This window comes from Cherax quadricarinatus, chromosome 17, assembly GCF_038502225.1.
Source record: "Cherax quadricarinatus isolate ZL_2023a chromosome 17, ASM3850222v1, whole genome shotgun sequence".
Classification (NCBI taxonomy): domain Eukaryota; kingdom Metazoa; phylum Arthropoda; class Malacostraca; order Decapoda; family Parastacidae; genus Cherax; species Cherax quadricarinatus.
Genome location: NC_091308.1, coordinates 21,422,590 through 21,443,613, shown reverse-complemented (window position 1 = coordinate 21,443,613; position 21,024 = coordinate 21,422,590). Strand labels below are relative to the sequence as shown.

Here is a 21,024-nt window from a genome sequence, read left to right as displayed (position 1 = left end):
TCTGCCGGCCCGCTCTGTCCACGTCCCCGCGCAGGCGCCGTGAGCAGTCTAGCTTTGTTTATGCTTGAGTGAATACTAACCTGCACTCTCATTCACACATTTTATGATTATTTCGTTGTGTTTAGTGCTTGTGGGACTGTGAAATAAGCTGCCATGGGCCCAAAGAAACTTGCTAATGGTATCCCTGTGGTAAAGAAAGCGAGAAACACCATAGATGTGAAGAAGGAAGGACTTCCAGGACTTTGAACTCTGCTTGGAGACAATAGTGGCCAGATTGTGTCCAAAGAGGGATTTTGAAGGGTTTCAGGCTGACCCTGACCCAGCTGACCCTCTGCCTGCTGTGGACTCTATTGTGGCATTGGGGAACACCCTGGGGTTGGAGGTGAGTGGTGAGGATGTGGAAGAGTTGGTGGAGGACCACAGGGAAGAGCTAACCACTGAAGAGCTGCAAGAGCTTCATCTGGAGCAGTATCAGACCACAGCTGAGGAACTTGCTTCAGAGGAGGAGGAAGAGGGAGTGGATGAGGTGCCTTCTTCAAAGATTAAGGAGATTTGTGCCAAGTGGAATGATGTCCAAATGTTTGTGCAGAAGTACCACCCTGAGCAAGCTGAAACAAGCCATCTCTGCAACAAGTTCAGTGACAGAACCATGTCCCATTTTAGGGAAATGTTAAAGAGGCACCAGAAACAGAGGACTGTGGACAGTTATTTTGTGAGACAGGGGTCCAGTGACTCTCAAGCTGGTCCTAGTGGCATTAAAAGACAGAGAAGGGAAGTAACCCCAGAGAGGGCTTTACCTGAAGTCCTCATGGAGGGGGATCCTCCTTCCAAACACTAACCCCAACTCCCTCTCTCCTCCTCCCTATCTTCCAGATGCCATCACCAGTCTTCAATAAAGGTAAGTAAAAATGTTATTTTATATGTATTACTATACATAATTAAAAACTATAGTATTTGTTGTATGTAAAACTGTAATTAATCTCTATAAAATGTATTTTTTGTGTGAATATTTTTGGGTTTCTGGAACGGATTAATTGTATTTCCATTATTTCTTATGGGAAATATTGCTTCGAATTTCAGACTTTTTGAAATTAGAACTAGCTCCTGGAACGGATTAAGTCCGATTTTTGAGGTTCCACTGTATAAAGGACTAATGAAATGGATAAATGAACATTTAACATCACTTTTACCTTTATTGAAGACTTGTTGGTGTATGCAAGACAGCTAGTAGTGGAGAGGGAGGAGAGGTTATCTCTACCACCATCACTACCACCCTCTACCACAATCACTACCACCCCCTATCACAATCACTACCACCCTCTACCACCATCATAATCACTACTACTCTCTACCACCATCATAACCACTACCACCCTCTACCACCATCACAATCACTACTGCCCTCTACCACCATCACTACCACCCTCTTCCAACGAGAAGCAGAGCCAGACTGACTCAGAACATGTGGGATGCTTTGTGTAGGTGCGGGCAGACACGTTCGGTACGGCGGAACACTGTCAGCTTGATGAAAACTGAGACGATGAACGAAAACTGGGACAAAATTTTGACGAAAAAGTTGTCAAAAACCGAATTCAATAAAAATGAGGGCAAATGAAAACCGAGGCTCCACTGTATTTAGATTACTGATATTTATAGTTAACTTGAAGAATATTAAGAAATTTGGTAAGTTCCCTGAAGTGAACAATAACAACATTGATAATCCAGTAATATGTAAGATTGATTCAACACTAGACAGCAAACTATTTTTATAAATAAAGTTTCAAAAATATAATAAAATGGATTAGGAGAGAAGACAAAGCTACATGAAAAAATGATACTATCATCTCTGGGCAACAGATAATCTATGGATAAAAATACTTTGGACAGTATCTACATTAGAGAATTCGAGCTGACAACATAAAATGGGAATTGACACAGTTACTTTTTGCTGATGATACTGTGCTTATGGGAGATTCTAAAGAAAAATTGCAAAGGTTAGTGGATGAGTTTGGGAGTGTGTGTGAAGGTAGAAAATTGAAAGTGAACATAGAAAAGAGTAAGGTGATGAGGGTATCAAATGATTTAGATAAAGAAAAATTGGATATCAAATTGGGGAGGAGTATGGAAGAAGTGAATGTTTTCAGATACTTGGGAGTTGACGTGTCGGCGGATGGATTTATGAAGGATGAGGTTAATCATAGAATTGATGAAGGAAAAAAGGTGAGTGGTGCGTTGAGGTATATGTGGAGTCAAAAAACGTTATCTATGGAGGCAAAGAAGGGAATGTATGAAAGTATAGTAGTACCAACACTCTTATATGGGTGTGAAGCTTGGGTTGTGAATGCAGCAGCAAGGAGGCGGTTGGAGGCAGTGGAGATGTCCTGTCTAAGGGCAATGTGTGGTGTAAATATTATGCAGAAAATTCGAGTGTGGAAATTAGGAGAAGGTGTGGAGTTAATAAAAGTATTAGTCAGAGGGCTGAAGAGGGGTTGTTGAGGTGGTTTGGTCATTTAGAGAGACTGGATCAAAGTAGAATGACATGGAGAGCATTTAAATTTGTAGGAGAAGGAAGGCGGGGTAGGGGTCATCCTCGAAAAGGTTGGAAGGAAGGGGTAAGGGAGGTTTTGTGGGCAAGGGGCTTGGACTTCCAGCAGGCGTACATGAGCGTGTTCGATAGGAGTGAATGGAGACGAATGGTATTTGGGACCTGACGATCTGTTGGAGTGTGAGCAGGGTAATATTTAGTGAAGGGATTCAGGGAAACCGGTTATTTTTATATAGCCGGACTTGAGTCCTGGAAATGGGAAGTACAATGCCTGCACTCTAAAGGAGGGGTTTTGGGATATTAGCAGTTTGGAGGGATATGTTGTGTATCTTTTTACATATATGCTTCTAAACTGTTGTGTTCTGAGCACCTCTGCAAAAACAGTGATTATGTGTGAGTGAGGTGAAAGTGTTGAATGATGATGAAATTATTTTCTTTTTGGGGATTTTCTTTCTTTTTGGGTCACCCTGCCTCGGTGGGAGACGGCCCACTTGTTGAAAAAAAAAAACATAAATATAGGGTGTTTTAAGTGAAACCGAGAGAAATCAGCGTTTTCCCTGAGAATTTAACAACTTGAACACAAAAAAAAAAAAAAAAAAAAAAAAACTTTCTGTGAGGGTTCCATGATCCATGATAAGAATTGCTACTTGTCTGTTGAACCTATATAACAAGTAATAGTCTTAAAATAACTTTATGGGGAAGTGGAAAAAATTCCTTCCTCCGTTAGCCATGCGTGTTGAAAGAGGCGACCAAAATGTCAGGAGCAAGGGGCTAGTAACTCCTCCTCCTGTATAAATTACTAAATGTAAAAAGAAAAACTTAAATTTTTCTTTTTCGGTAACCTTCCTTGGTGGGAGAAGGCCAATATGTGAAAAAAGTCATCTTGTTTATTTTTCATGTTCAGGTGTATTGACATTTCCTTTAGTTTCATCATTAGACACCATACAGGCTCACAGCTCCTATTCAGTAAAATTTGTTGATGAACAGCTGGCAAGAGATGGCAGACATTGTGGTGTATTAGTCTTTTTTTTTCTTTTAATACATCAGATGTTTCCCACCAAGGCAGTGTGACCCAAAAAAGAAAACACCACTTTCATTGCCATTCACTCCACTGTCTTGCCAGAGGCGCGCCTACACTACAGTTTAAAAATTGCAGCATATCAACACCCCTTCTTCAGGGTGCAGGCACTGTACTTCCCACGTGCAGGATTCAAGTCTGGCTAACCAGTTTTCCCTGAATCCCATCATAAATGTTGCCTTACTCATGCTCCACCAGCATGTCAAGTCATAAAAACCATTTGTTTCCACTCATATCTGACATGCTCACACATGCTTGCTGGAAGTCCAAGCCCCTCACACACAAAACCTCCTTTACCTCCTTCCTCCAACCTTTCCTAGGACGATCCCTATCCCGCCTTCCTTCCACTACAGATTTATATGCCCTTCAAGTCATTGTATTTTGTTTCATCATCTCTAAATGTCCGAACCACCTCAGCAGCCCCTCCTCAGTCTTTGGATAATACTTTTAGAAACCCCACACCTCCTAGTCTCCAAGCTATGGATTCCCTGCATTATATTCACATCACATATTGCTCTCAGACATGACATCTCCACTGCCTCCAGCCTTCTCGTTGTTGCAACATTCACCACCCGTGCTTTACACCCATATAAGAGCACTGGTACCACTATACTCTCATACATTCCCCTCTTTGCTTCCATAGATAATGTTCTTTGTCTGCACAGACAACTCGGTACACCACTTACGTTTTTCCCCTCATCATTTCAGTGATTCCCCTCATCGTACATAGACCCATCTGGTGATAAGTCCACTCCCAAATATCTGAATATATTCACTTGCTCCATACTCCCTCAATCTGATATATCTGATATCCAATCTTTCATTACCTAAACTTTTTGTTTTCCTCATCACATTGCTCTTTCCTATGTTCACTTCATTCCCTTCTTTTACATACCCTTCCAGACTTGTCCACCAACCTCTGCAACTTCTCTTCAGAATCTCTGAAGAGAAGTGTCATCATCAAAAGGCAACTGTGACAACTCCCACTTTGTGTTAGATTCTTTATCTCTTAATCCCACACCTCTTGCCAACACATGAGCATTCACTTCTCTTACAGCCCCATCTATAAATATGTTGAACAACCATGGTGACATCACTCATCCCTGTCTAAGGCCTACTTTTACCGGGAGATAATCTACTTCTCTCATACATAAAAACTCTAACTGCTTTCAGTGACCCATCACCTATTCCAAACATTTGCAACATCTGCCACATTGCTACCCTATCTACCCTATCATATGCCTACCCTTCCTAAAGCCTCCTTGTTCATCTGCAATCCTGCTCTCTCTCTTACTCTTAATTCTTTCAATAATAACCTTACCATACACTTTACAAGCTATGCTCGGTAGGCTTATTCCCCTATAATTTTTACACACACTCTTGTCCTCTTTGCCTAGGTATCTTCCCCTCTTCCATACATTAAATAAAAAGCACCAACCATTCCAAAACTAAAGTCCTTATAGAAGCCTTTTTTCATTTTTCATAGTGCTGTGTTCAAGCTCTTTGAGCCACAATGGAATTCCTACCACCAGTACCCAAAGTCTTGCCAGAAGCAGCCACAGATATGAAGGAGAATATTCAAACTGCAGAACAGTGAAACAGAAAAAACTCAGTTTGCAACATAAGAGATTTATTTTAAATCAAATTGCTAGAGAAATACCAATTTTGATGGAAGTAGATCAATTGTACAAGCTCTGGGCAAAACCTTGTATCCATAGGGGATTGACTTAGGCTCATCTCTCTGCTAGCCAGAAAAATCCTGATCATTGTATGCATATGCATATACAATCTTGTCTAACGTCACAGGTAGTCATTTGTAATAAAGTGCTTGCATCAGGAACTCATTCACGGAGAACTACCAATGTCCAGGTTTTTTGAAAAGCATCTGGTGGACATTGTAGCTCCTGTATGCAGCCAGTTTAGACTGATGGTGCTTGGAGTGTAAGCATGGTAGTATCAGTGAAGAAAATAAAGAAAACTAGCTTGCGACAGTGGGGTGGGAATGTTTTATTTTCATAAATAGAGACTGGCTCATTATGTTTGCAAGCCTCTGATGAGGATTGCAGTGAATATTAAAATATCAACATTTAACAGATTTAGTTTTTACACCTTTTAGCACTGTATTCTTGATTTCACATGTATTTTTTTCTAAGTTTATGCAGTTTTATAATATATTTGAGGTAAGTGATGAATATAATTGATATTGGATAAAGATGTAAAATTAGAATTTTTAAATTATGACTCCAAATTTTTGCAGGTGACCAAGAATATGATGTTACAGTGGGGAGAAATGCCAACATCTGTAGCATTCATTGGCACAGGGCAAATAATGGGATGGGGCAACAAGGCTATTGAGATCCGTTCTGTAGAAACTGGCCACTTGGATGGAGTCTTCATGCACAAAAAAGCACAGAAATTAAAATTTCTTTGTGAGCGCAATGACAAGGTATGATGAAACTGTTTATTACTTTAAGATGTACCTCACCATGATGCTCATGGTTAGTTTTTAATTCTAAACCAGTTATTAATTATATATTTTTGATGCCATGGCTCAAGCCATTTCAGTTACCCTCAAGTGTTGAAAGAAATAGATGCTCATAATTAACCCTTTTCCTGTCTCCCATGTAGATCTGTGTTATTGAGACTAGTGTAGCTTATGTAGATTTACACAAATTCTAGTGGCTTCAGATTTGGCACAAGAGGCCTGGTAGGCCTAGACATGAGAAAACAGATTTGTATGGTCATTGTTCACAGTGCATCATGGGAACACCATTTTAGTTTGCCATTGTCTTCCATGCTGTGCCACAGAAGTACTTTCACTCCTCAGAAAATTAAACACCTTTTTCCCATTGAGAGTTCCCACAATAAAAATATAGATTCTGAAGACGAGTTCTTCAGTTTTGGCGAGCGATTGAAAATGCTGGAAATAGCACTGAAAACTTCTATAATAATAATAATAAAAATAATAATCTTTATTTTGAAATGTACATGATATAACTAAGACAGATCTAGCTGACATCATTAGCACAGTACAGTAAATGTTTGATAAAATGGATAAATATGGGGAAAGGAGGTCTACTCTAGTGAAAAATCTATTGTGTTGAAAGATCTGATTAAGTGGATGTAATCCACTCAATTGATTAGTGATCAGTTATTGAAATGTTGAAAAAGATTTGAATGTGCTCCTTTTTATTACAAATGGTTTTATAAGGTTAGGTTTAGGGTTCCTTACTTTATTTACAAGCTAAGAGCTGTTACTGTCATCATCTCTGAAACTCATTTTATTGTTAAGAGATATACAGGTATGGAACAGGATGAAGTTCCAGCCATCTGTGGGCCAGCGATTTCATTTGGTCAGCTGACTTATTTCATTGATGTCGTTATGCTGTACGAACATGTTCCAGACATGAGTCATCCTAGGAATAAATGATCTTGGATGAATTGATGTTCTGGAGAAGGGTACAGTCAGAGTGCAGTTGCTGTTTGCTCCCCATATTGTTATGTAGAAGCTCACTTCTTGCTGTCCTCAGAGAGGAGCCAAGTGTGGTATTTCTGGTATGTTATAGAATGGCCCATTCTAAGATCTTTTAAATCTTGACTTTTGCTGTGTCTTTGATAGTTTTTGATGAATTTTTAAAAGTGGGTTCATTTATTATTTATACAAGTGATTGTGAATGATTGGGAAACACTTCCAGGTCTATAACTACTCTGCTTAACATCTCTACTTCTCACTCCACATGGGAAAGAGGGCTGTCTGATTTGTTACTTGAGGATGATGAACTTCTCTATTAATTCATGGCAATCTTAACAATTTCCTTTGCACTGATTAGGCTTTGTAAAGGCTCAGAGTAGTAGACCTAAAACTGTACCCTGTTTAGGGTATAGGAATACTAAAGAGTTAGATAAACTCATTTAGGGAGGCCTAGCAAAAGCTAATGTTTGACATAGGATACATTTTAATCCTTCCAGAGAAAATTGACATGGCTTTCCTTATAGAGAAAATAGAGAGGCTTAATAAGCAGTCAGTGACTATTGTAAATTTAATACACAATTTTATAAAATGTGCAAAAGAAATAAAGAATTTTACCCTACCTTAAATTCTTTGTTTCTCATGGTTGTCAGGTTTTGCTATAAAATTTTCACAATCATAATAGTAATGAGGAATTATTTTATCCTATCTTAAATTCGTTGTTCTCTTATTTATTGGGAAAAGTGTTCTACCTAGTGGTAGTCGTCGATTATGAGAGTTCTGCCATCACGCAATTCACTATGCAGTCTTTTGATATATAATAGTGACAAGGAATATTTTGAACCTATCTTAAAATCCTTGTTCTCTTGCATCTTGCATGTTGCATGATAAACATCTACAGAGTACCACTGTCAAACATTTACCATTTTAGTGAAAAGCTAGGAAACATGATATCTGATGTACACATGAAGAAAGACCACTTGCTGCTCACAGGAGATTTCAACACAAATCTCCTACATGACCAGGACCCACAAGTAACGAATTCACAAACACTATGAGCAACTGCTTGTTGCTACCAACAATGACAGAACCTACAAGAATCTAAGAGACAAGAATCTCCTTATTAGACCACATCTGGCTAACACCATATCCCCTTTAAAATCGGGTATAATCACAGACGACACCGCAGACCACTACCCAACCTTTCTCATAACCAATCTAGGTAAATTGTCCCAAGACACTACCAAAATTACCTTCAGACTACATAACGAGACAGCAGTTAATAACTTTATAACAGCTATGATTAATGTCAACTGGCATAATGAGCTCGAAACATATACAGATACTGATGAATGTATTAATAATTTTCTAAAAAAAAAAAAAAAAACTACCTCTATAACAAACATTGCCCTAAAAAACTAAACAGATCACTGTGACGGGGAGGGTTCTAGGAGATAAAGGTGGTGTAGTAATACACTTGGGTATGTCTGGTAACACTATTTGTAGAGTCGTGAGGGGAAGCCCAGACTAGCCTTCTTCGTGCCTGTATGTTTATCTGGGAACCGAGGGAGAGGGACGGCGACTGACGCTCACATTTGGCACCATGTGACATCACACATGCTAACTGCTGGCCCTAGCTGAGCTGAGAGCTTAAATGTATATATAGATTTTTTTTTTTTTTTTTTTTTTCAACAAGTCGGTCGTCTCCCACCGAGGCAGGGTGACCCAAAAAAGAAAGAAAATCCCCAAAAAGAAAATACTTTCATCATCATTCAACACTTTCACCACACTCGCACATTATCACTGTTTTTGCAGAGGTGCTCAGAATACAACAGTCTAGAAGCATACACATATAAAGATACACAACATATCCCTCCACACTGCCAATATCCCAAACCCCTCCTTTAAAGTGCAGGCATTGTACTTCCCATTTCCAGGACTCAAGTCCGACTATATGAAAATAACCGGTTTCCCTGAATCCCTTCACTAAATATTACTCTGCTCACACTCCAACAGATCGTCAGGTCCCAAGTACCATTCGTCTCCATTCACTCCTATCTAACACGCTCACGCATGCTTGCTGGAAGTCCAAGCCCCTTGCCCACAAAACCTCCTTTACCCCCTCTCTCCAACCCTTTCGAGGACGACCCCTACCCCGCCTTCCTTCCCCTATAGATTTATATGCTTTCCATGTCATTCTACTTTGATCCATTCTCTCTAAATGACCAAACCACCTCAACAACCCCTCTTCTGCCCTCTGACTAATACTTTTATTAACTCCACACCTTCTCCTAATTTCCACACTCCGAATTTTCTGCATAATATTTACACCACACATTGCCCTTAAACAGGACATCTCCACTGCCTCCAACCGTCTCCTCGCTGCTGCATTTACCACCCAAGCTTCACACCCATATAAGAGTGTTGGTACTACTATACTTTCATACATTCCCTTCTTTGCCTCCATAGATAACGTTTTTTGACTCCACATATACCTCAACGCACCACTCACCTTTTTTCCCTCATCAATTCTATGATTAACCTCATCCTTCATAAATCCATCCGCCGACACGTCAACTCCAAAGTATCTGAAAACATTCACTTCTTCCATACTACTCCTCCCCAATTTGATATCCAATTTTTCTTTATCTAAATCATTTGACACCCTCATCACCTTACTCTTTTCTATGTTCACTTTCAACTTTCTACCTTTACACACATTCCCAAACTCATCCACTAACCTTTGCAATTTTTCTTTAGAATCTCCCATAAGCACAGTATCATCAGCAAAAAGTAACTGTGTCAATTCCCATTTTGAATTTGATTCCCCAAAATTTAATCCCACCCCTCTCCCGAACACCCTAGCATTTACTTCCTTTACAACCCCATCTATAAATATATTAAACAACCATGGTGACATTACACATCCCTGTCTAAGACCTACTTTTACCGGGAAGTAGTCTCCCTCTCTTCTACACACCCTAACCTGAGCCTCACTATCCTCATAAAAACTCTTTACAGCATTTAATAACTTACCACCTATTCCATATACTTGCAACATCTGCCACATTGCTCCTCTATCCACTCTATCATATGCCTTTTCTAAATCCATAAATGCAATAAAAACTTCCCTATCTTTATCTAAATACTGTTCACATATATGCTTCAATGTAAACACTTGATCTACACATCCCCTACCCACTCTGAAACCTCCTTGCTCATCCGCAATCCTACATTCTGTCTTACCTCTAATTCTTTCAATTATAACCCTACCGTACACTTTTCCTGGTATACTCAGTAAGCTTATTCCTCTATAATTTTTACAGTCTCTTTTGTCCCCTTTCCCTTTATATAAAGGGACTATACATGCTCTCTGCCAATCCCTAGGTACCTTCCCCTCTTTCATACATTTATTAAACAAAAGTACCAACCACTCCAACACTATATCCCCCCCTGCTTTTAACATTTCTGTCATGATCCCATCAGTTCCAGCTGCTTTACCCCCTTTCATTTTACGTAATGCCTCACGTACCTCCCCCACACTTACATTCTGCTCTTCTTCACTCCTAAAAGATGGTATACCTCCCTGACCAGTGCATGAAATTACTGCTTCTGTTTCTTCCTTAACATTTAAAAGTTCCTCAAAATATTCTCGCCATCTACCCAATACCTCCATCTCCCCATCTACTAACTCCCCTACTCTGTTTTTAACTGACAAATCCATATTTTCCCTAGGCTTTCTTAACTTGTTTAACTCACTCCAAAATTTTTTCTTATTTTCATTAAAATTTCTTGACAGTGCCTCTCCCACTCTATCATCTGCTCTCCTTTTGCACTCTCTCACCACTCTCTTTACCTTTCTTTTACTCTCCATATACTCTGCTCTTCTTATAACACTTCTGCTTTGTAAAAACCTCTCATAAGCTACCTTTTTCTCTTTTATCACACCCTTTACTTCATCATTCCACCAATCACTCCTCTTTCCTCCTGCTCCCACCCTCCTATAACCACAAACTTCTGCCCCACATTCTAATACTGCATTTTTAAAACTATTCCAACCCTCTTCAACCCCCCCACTACTCATCTTTGCACTAGCCCACCTTTCTGCCAATAGTCGCTTATATAGATGTTATCTACAATATACTACACAAGCATATATAGGGGAATTCAGTAGCTATACTGACATCATAGCTAAGAGACTGAACAGTCCCTGGCTAACACCCAGCATCCTTAAATCCATTAACACAGAGCACCTATATGAAAAACAGTACAGAATGGGTCAGATAACCAGAGACCATTCTAAACGTTTTTCATCAGTCCTTACCAGCCTGATAAGAAGGTAAAAAAAATTGTATTATGAGAACAGATTACATAACATAAAAGGTGATATGAAAAAGACCTGGAAAATCCTATTTGAAATTCCAGGAACTAAAAAGATATCCAAAAACAAAACACTCAAATTAATAAAATCAGATAAAGCCCTACTCCTACCAACTGATACAGCAAATAGACTCAGTGTTTTCTTCTCCACCATAGAAAAGAATCTGGCGAGCAAAATCCCAAGCTCAAACACCTGTTCATCAGACTACCTCACGGGCATCTACCCGAATACACTATTCCTAGCTCCAACCAACCCAAGAGAAGTCTCGCTCATCATCAACACCCTTAAAAACAAGGCAGGAGATATAAATAACTTACCACCTTTTATGTACAAATAAGCTTCTCAAGTACTGTCACCAATTATTGCAACACACTTTAACAGATCCATTGAATCCTCCACCTTCCCATCAATTTTCAAAATAGCAAGAGTCACCCTGATCCACAAAGGAGTAGATCAAGCAGACTTGAATAACTATAGACCAATATCTAACTTACCTCTGCTCTCTAAAATCTTTGAAAAATTAATTCATAGGCAGATCTATTCCTACCTCGTCTCACACAACATACTCAACCGCTGTCAATTTGGATTCAGGATTAATGAAAGCACAAATGATGCTATTATACACATGCTAGAACTAATATACACTGCTCTCGAGAAAAAAGAAGTCCCGCTGGGAATCTTCATTGATTTACGTAAAGCTTTTGATACAGTCGACCATGATTTGCTGCACATTAGGTTAACACACTATGGTATAAAAGTGCACTCCTTCAACTACCGAAAGTCATATCTTAGCCAGTACGTGTACACAAATGGAGCTAACTCTTCCACACAACCAATTACAGTCGGGGTCCCACAAGGAAGTGTCCTTGGCCCACTCTTTCTCATTTACATCAGTGACCTACCAAATGCATCACAACTACTCAAACTCATATTATTTGCAGATGACACTACATACGTCTTCTCTCACCCAAACCCAGTCATACTGGCCAACACTGTTAATGCTGAATTGCAGAAAATATCTACCTAGATGATGACTAATAAGCTTACTCTCAATACTGACAAAACTTATTTCATTCAATCTGGAAACAGAGCCACAAATGTTTCACTTAACATATTGCTAAATGGATCACTCATCACAAGACTCAGAGGGAAAATTCCCAGGAATCTACCTTGACAGTAGCCTCAATTTCTAGACACACATACAACAAATTTCCAAGAAAATCTCTTAAGACAGTAGGCATACTATCAAAGATACTGTACTATGTTCCACAATCAGCTCTCCTTGCACTATATCATTCAATCATCTACCCTTATCTCACCTATGGAATTTGTGCATGAGGATCAACAACATTAAATCACCTAAGACCACTAATGACCCAGAAAAAGGCTGCAGTCAGAATGATGACAAATTCCCACTCCAGATTGCATACTCCACCAATATTCAAAAGTCTAAAACTACTCACCATAAAGAACATCCATACTTATTCATGTGCCTGCTACATACATAGAACACTGCACTCAGACATAAACCCTCCACTCAAACTTCTCACCAACTTTAACCCTTAAACTGTCCAAACGTAGATCTATGTTCACTCGTGTGGCGCTCCGAATGTTTTGAATTTTTTTTTTTTTTTCTTTTAATGAAGAGCACATTTTTCTACATGTTATAGGATTAAAAAAATTTTGTTAGGTTCAGTACTTACCGAGATTTAAGACAGTGAAGTTGGCTCTGGATGCTAACCTGACGACAGCATCGACTCCTGCCGCTTCCAGGAGTGTTGCCGATATACCTTTTTTTCTCGTTTTTATTTTAATTTATATATTTTTTGTTCTGATAATTACAATTTATAATAGTTCTTGTGATTTCATAGCCAATCTTTGTTCTGACACTAATATTAGGTACTGAAATATTGCTCAAATAGTCACAATCACATTGACAGGTAAACATTTACACCTGCCTGGGTTATTTACTATTGTCTAGAAATATATACAAAGTATTTATAGGTCCCAGCAATGTTTTATATACCCTGGTGTATACCTTGAAGCATGGTGTTATGAAAGGCATCCCTATACTTGACAGCCCAGTGACATTTGATAAATGGGCACTTGGGGAACCCTGGCTTTATTTGTTTTCACTGATACACACAAACATGTTTGTCTGTCTATCCATCTATCTCTCTGTCTATCATTGCTTGGAATTTTTGGGTTATCCTAGGTAATTTACACTATGTATAATAACAGATAGAGATATAGATAGAGAGACAGCCAAGACAGCCAAAGCAAGTCAGCCAGCCAGCCTGCCAAATACATAAGAACATAAGAAAGAAGGAACACTGCAGCAGGCCTACTGGCCCATGCAAGGCAGGTCCATGTCCTTCCCCCCCCAACCCCAGCTTAGACCAATGACCCACCTAGTCAGATCACATCCATTGAAGGAAGGAGCATGACATCAGACCTAGTAGCACAAGCTAGTCAGGTCCAACTCACACCCACCCACCCACACTCACTCGTATATTTATCTAACCTATTTTTACTTTCCTCTTAAAATGGGAGTGTTAGTGTGACATGGCATCAGTGAATCCCCGGTGTTTGCCATGCTATTTGCTCTAGCTGGCACTCAATTGAACTGGTGCTCCCACAAGGTACTAAGTGCTCCCAGATTATTTTAATAATGTGCACACTGAGTGCACAGACCCATTCCTTCATGTCTAGGTGACTCAAGCCTATTGCACCAAATTTGAAAGAATGAAAAATAAAACGTTTGGAGCGCTGCGTGTGCAAACGTAGATCTACGTTTGGACAATTTAAGGGTTAACAGGACACACGACCATAACACAGGACAGATCACTTTTTGATGTACCCAGTGTCCACATCACACTGTGTAAGACCTCTATGCATATAAAGGGCCCCAAAATTTGGAATTCATTACCAGTAAATACTAAAGTAACCTGGTCTGAACATCAATTTAAGACTCTTCTCAAAAACCACCTACTCACCCCAAACTAAGCACTCAATACTTAACTTTACCAAAAGATCTCCCAATTACCTGAATCTTATCACTTCAAAATTTATATACCCAAAGTTCATACGTAACTTAATACTACTAATACCTGCCCAAAACTATACTGTCTTACACTAAATTGTAGCATTCTCATACTGTAAACTACTTTCGCCAATGCTCGATATTATATTCCGGTAATATAATTAAAATATTTACTATTGATATACACAACCTACAAAATACTTTCGACTTGTCCCAATGTAATATCCCAAGATTGTAATTTGAGTAAACTTACTGTCTACTATAAATACAAACAGATGTACAACTTAAACAAACTATGATCAATTTCTCTAGTATTAAGTAGTCTGTAAGCCATTAAATTTAGTCTGCCCATAATGCGATGGCATGATATTGGCTCTTTGCACTGCAACTCATTATTGTAATTATGTAATCTCAATGTAACCTTGCAAGGATATAAAAATTTGCATTTGTACTGTTGTATTTGTTATTTAGCTCATTTGTGCAGTGGACTGCTGGGGTGGTCTGTTTTATTAGCTGATACTATTCATACATTTCATCAATTGATTCCACACACATTTCGCCACACAATTTTGTCTTTTATAATAATGGCAAGGAAGAATTTTATCCTTCATTAAATTCCTTGTTCTGCTGCTTGATACTTGTTTGGAAATGGTCATGTGACAACCAAGCATTAGAAGGCTGCGAGTCATCTGTTTTGTCAGCTGATATCTGTGGGTCACTCTTCTGTTGAGGTTAAGGTCACTTCAGCATATGCTTTATTAACACAGGCTATATAAGTCTCTGAATAGAGTTACCATGCCAGAGCCACCTTATCAAAATGTTTACAACATTTTATTCAAATTTATACCCCAGTTTCTCAACTGTATTACCACAAAAATGTGTTATTTTAGGGTTTGCTGTACTTGTTCATCTACAGTTTATGCTGGGCAATAAACCCTTTTGGGATTATTGCTTACCTTGATCATTATATTAATAATTAAAATTTTGAATATTTTCAGGAAGCCTTAAAGGTAAAAAAACATCAGTTGTTATGACTGACTGCTTATTTTATTACTGATTTACATGTGTAAATTTGTTTTGTTTCAGGTATTCTTTTCATCAGCTAAAGGCGGATCTTCGTGCCAAATTTACTTTATGACGCTCAACAAACCTGGCATGGCAAACTGGTAAACCAAGAGACCAGTTTGTCAATGTCAGTATATATTAATCACCAAAGGAGTCTTCCTTGGGTACTCAGAATTGAACAACTGCCATGGTAAACTGTTTCAGAAGTACTGTGAAAGAGAGTACTAGTCTAATCAGCACCACTGAGTGGTTAATAAAGTTAAGCTGTTTAGGAGAATGGACATCTTTCAGTTGATTTACCACTATGCAGTGGCTACCTGGACTCTGTAGTTATACATTGAAGGCTGTGTACAGAGACTAAGTGCTTAGCCACCATCATTCAGAACCATTTCTGTTGTTGTTCCATTATTAGGGTGGTGAAGCTTGCTGTGCTTTACTGTTGGGCCAAAGTGTGTTGGTTTCGTGGATGATTCACCTAACTTGGCATCGCTAATTTATTATTGTGGAAAATATTTAAGTGATTGGACACTTGAAATTTGTTAAATATTGTTTGATTTAGCAAACAGAAATTGTTGATTTTTATAGCAAGATCTTGAAAACTCTGCAGTACTTGCTCAATTCAGATCTATAATTTAATTTTTATTTTTAAGCAGTCAAGAAATTTTATATAGAAATGAGTAAAAAATAAGCAGTGCATCACAATTGTTGTTAAAACTTATTGTATTGTTGAATGAGAGAAAATCTGAACCCAGAGAAATGTTACTTTATGCACATGATGTGTTGAATGTAGTATAAAAGCCTCAGATGTCTGTCTGCAAAAGAGTAGGGCGAGTGTGGTGTACAGTGATGCATGTGCGTATGTATGAAGAAATGACATAGGGCTGGGGTTTGATAGAGCTGCTATTGAGAATGAAGATGGAGCATCATAGCTGGTTAAAGCAATTTTTTTTTTTTTTTTTATACAATCACACAGAGGAATAGTATTACAGTGAGCATTAAGTCACTGCAGTCATTTGGCCAACAGGTATCCTTTGCAACTCACCCAGATTTTTTCCACCCCTAATTTTTTTTTTTTCTCTTGAAGTTCATTTCTTATCTGGGCCAGTGCCTTTTGGATGTGCAGACATTTAAAGGTTTGCCATTTATAATTATCCAAAAGGAAATAAAGTTAGTTACTGTATGTGCAGTTTGTGTACCTGTTGAGACCTGCATACCTACGCTGAGGACTGATGGTATTATCATGTCATTCCATTTTTACTAAGACAATGCAAATGTACATCTGGGAACTGCATTCCTGTTATAGGTTGTACAGTGTATGTGAGCTTTTAAACCAAGCCAGTGTGAAGGTTTTAGCTAGGAAAGAAGTTTTCTTTTCCTCTAATTAATAAGTGAAATATGCAATATAGGTGTAAAAATCTATTATGGTGCTCTCTCAACATCCAAAGCAGTAGTATGTATTTGAGAACTTGTTTGATCACGTGGCAGCAGAAGGTATGCTTCTGTTAGTGACTCCTGTTGTATTATTCAGTGACCACAATTATGATTCCATTCATCAGGTATTCAAAGTGTCATACAGTACTGTCTAGCTATCACGACAAAACGCCAGTGATCCCAACCACATGTTGTGCCCCCTCTCAATTAAATTTTATATTTCTAGTGCTGTGGTACGTCTAGCATACATTATGCTTATTTGCCAATTCTCTGAATACTTTCAGCCTCAGAATCAAAAATATTCCACCTTAAAAACAAATTTTGGATTTGAAACATTTTTACAAATTGTTATTACAGAACTAGTGCATTTTAAAATATTTGGGGTGTAAATATGGAACTGCAAAATTGTGTTAATATTGAAATATATAGGAACAGTCATTAGTGCAGTTTATTACTGTACTTCTCTTATGGTGCATAAATGAGGGGAAAAAAAGTTTACCAAATCTCAGACGAGCTAGCTTGGCTCGAGCAAAAGTGCAAGTTTATTAAAAAAAAAAAAAAAAAAAAAAAAAAAAAAAAAAAGGTCCAATGCCCACAATGAAACTCATCTTTATCCTTGTAATGGCAAAATAAACAAGGTCATTTGAAGAATCCACTAAAGATATTTCTAGTGCAAATTAATGAATGCTGCTGCCCTCTCTCCACTTGTATGCTCTTTATATCAGTAGCTAAAGTCATTTTATACTTTAGAAATATCAAAGCCTTTGTATTATGAGTGTTAATGGTAAGTTCTTTTCTAACTTATGCATCTGATTGAGGCACACCATTGTGCATTTACTGGGAATCTTGTGAATATATTGAATCTATCCCATTAATTTGTTTATTTTATAATACTCCAATGGTTATCTTGGAAAAACTGTATATACTTTTCATTATTTGTATAAGATTATACAGATCAAAAGGCATTCATTACATTTAACTGAGCTGATAGCCATCATTTACAATATGCACATGAATTTCAATAAAATTCATTAGAACTTTTTTCTCCATTACCTTTATTTACATGTAGCATCATATTTTGCCTTATTTATGCTGGGCACTTTTCTTCCAGGGAGGTACCTTGATGCTGGTGAGGGGGCTTTAGATCTAGGGAATTGGACCTGTGTTCCAATTCCTTGAATCGAGTCTGAATGCTTTCCATTTCCCCAGGTGCTGTGTGACCTCTAAGGGTTTCACACTCCCCCTATGAATGTAATAGTTCGAGCACTACATAATGCCAGTAGTTTATAATGTACTTTAAACCTGTAGGGTTCATATATTGCCTGGGGAATAGGAGGCATTCAGGATTGATCAATGGAAGAGGAATTATTGCATTCGGAGCAGTGCTAAACCTGTACGGATCTCAAGGAAGAGGAAGCTAAATCCAGTTCCTTGAATCACAACCCGTTCACCAGCATCAAGGCACCTCCCTTCAAGAGTGTTTATAGATATACACTACTAATCCTGAAAAGAAGAAATTATAGTATTCGAATGAAATGTTTTAGATTGAAACCAAAAATTTTCAGATTCACTGGTCAAGAAGCTAGTTTGTACTTTGCAATTAGTTAAAAAGTTTTATGTGAAGTATAGAAAACAAACAGGCATTTTATTATGATTTTCACTTAGACAATTTACATTTTTATTAACCCTTTGACTTTTCGGTCATATATATACGTCTAACGAGCCAGTGTGTTTGATGTATTAATACGCCAAAATTCTAGCTGCGTCAAATCAAGTAGGAGAAAGCTAGTAGGCCCACATATGAGAGAATGGGTCTCCATGGTCAATGTGTGCCATATAAAAAAAATCAGGGAGCCAATGGTGCATTGTGGGAATTCCATTTCAGTAGTCCTTGTTCAGCATGCCTAGCGGTAAGAAATATGTGACTCCCCAGCAAATCTGGGACTCCTCTTCCCAAGTGATCACTCTTACACAGGTGGAAGTGTCAGTGAAGATCAATTTCATAGTTTTGAGGAGTTTGTGGCTGAAAGCTAATTAGGTACCAGAAGATAATTAGGTAGGAGGATGGAGGGGAAGCAAGCATCAGACCCCATTGTTTTGACAGGCAGTAGGGGGAGTGAGTAATGATACAACATGCCATTTTGACAGCTGTTGGACCCTGATTCGGCACATTTAGAAGTCCATACACTCGCACACACAACACAAACTTGCTGAAGATAATAGCAGTTATATGAAAGTGTCCAGTGACTATATATGTATATATATATTATAGAAACCAGAATGAAGAAGGAAAGGTAGGTACGTAGGTAGGAAGGAAGCGTCCATTTTTCTGTCTCATAAACATGCAAGGTTTCAGGTACGTCTTGCTACTTCTACTTACACTTAGGTCACACTACACATACATGTACAAGCATATATATACACACCCCTTTGGGTTTTCTTCTATTTTCTTACTAGTTCTTGTCTTGTTTATTTCCTCTTACCTCCATGGGGAACTGGAAGAGAATTCTTTCTCCGTAAGCCATGCGTGTTGTAAGAGGCGACTAAAATGCCAGGAGCAAGGGTCTAGTAACTCCTTCTCCTGTATATATTACTAAATTTAAAAAGAGAAACTTTCGTTTTTCTTTTTGGGCCACCCTGCCTTGGTGGGATATGGCCAGTTTGTTGAAAAAAAAAAATAATAAACACAATTGTCTGCTACTACTATGAAGAAAACTGCTCAGACGAGGTGTTTTGTCTGTGCATATACACAAAAAATGCCCACAAAAATGCAGACACACTCGTTTTATGTGTGAGGAGTGTAAAACACCATTGTGCATCACCCATGTTTCAAAGAGTTTCCACAAGCTGCAGAACTTCTAGGAACACTTCCAGCCTGTACATTTGTATATATATTGTAGAACAATAGTAATAAAAAATTTTTTGTATTGTTTGTGTAAACAAGTTTTGTAAACAATATCTTTCTTTCTTTCAACACACCGGCCATATCCCACCGAGGCGGGGTGGCCCAAAAGGAAAAACGAAAGTTTCTCCTTTTACATTTAGTAATATATACAGGAGAAGAGGTTACTAGCCCCTTGCTCCCGGCATTTTAGTTGCCTCTTACAACACGCATGGCTTACGGAGGAAGAATTCTGTTCCACTTCCCCGTGGAGGTAAGAGGAAATAAACAAGAACAAGAACTAGTAAGAAAAATGGAAGAAAACCCAGAGGGGTGGGTATATACATATATGCTTGTACATGTATGTGTAGTGTGACCTAAGTGTAAGTAGAAGTAGCAAGACGTACCTGAAACCTTGCATGTTTATGAGACAGGAAAATGGACACCAGCAATCCTACCATCATGTAAAACAATTACAGGTTTCCATTTTACACTCGCTTGGCAGGACGGTAGTACCTCCCTGGGCGGTTGCTGTCTACCAACCTACTACCTAGGTGTAAACAATATATTGATAATTATGTTTGTGCATTTATTGTGTTGTATACAATGAGTGTATATATGTACATTGCACCTTACTTTGGTCTCACAGGCCACATAAGTTACCTGAAAAAATGAAGCAGTGGAAAAAGCAAGATACCTTCGAATGGGAGTAAAACAAAGTTTACCGGGTGAGAGGCATTTGCCGCTGTTGCCATACGCGGCTCATTTCCTGCCAACTTTATGCCTCTATATCTCGGTAAGTAATGAGCACAATTTTTTTTGTAAAGTCGCAGCTAAGATAATCCATCACAGGGAAGCACTTCATGAGCTCCTCAAATCATTAGATAACCTTCAAGCTATTGTAGAAGGCCAGTGCAAGGCTACATCAAGTGACGCAAGCTGCTCAGCTGATGGTGACACTATTGACAAAGACTGGAAGTCCCACACTGAGCTTAACTCAGGGGTAAATAACTGGTGGACTTCTGTCATCGCTAAGGCCCCACAGATTGACAGAGTTCAGGACACTACCTTTGGGAATTCTAACACAATTCCTCTGACCACCACAGAGGGAACAAATCCTTTTCCCAGCAA

At 38.6% G+C, this 21,024-nt stretch overlaps 1 protein-coding gene across 12 annotated transcripts in view; it reads left to right on the top strand.

The window, feature by feature from the left end:
* msn (serine/threonine-protein kinase msn) overlaps positions 1 to 18,049 on the top strand; it is a 777,533-nt gene extending 759,484 nt beyond the window's left edge. For all 12 annotated transcript variants that reach the window (XM_070085848.1, XM_070085846.1, XM_070085843.1 and 9 more), the window contains 2 exons: positions 5,881 to 6,069; positions 15,603 to 18,049. In XM_070085848.1, the coding sequence (XP_069941949.1) occupies positions 5,881 to 6,069; positions 15,603 to 15,686 (273 nt within the window). In that variant the 3' untranslated portion in view covers positions 15,687 to 18,049. The remainder of the gene's footprint in view (positions 1 to 5,880; positions 6,070 to 15,602) is intronic.
* Positions 18,050 to 21,024: the final 2,975 nt, after the last annotated feature.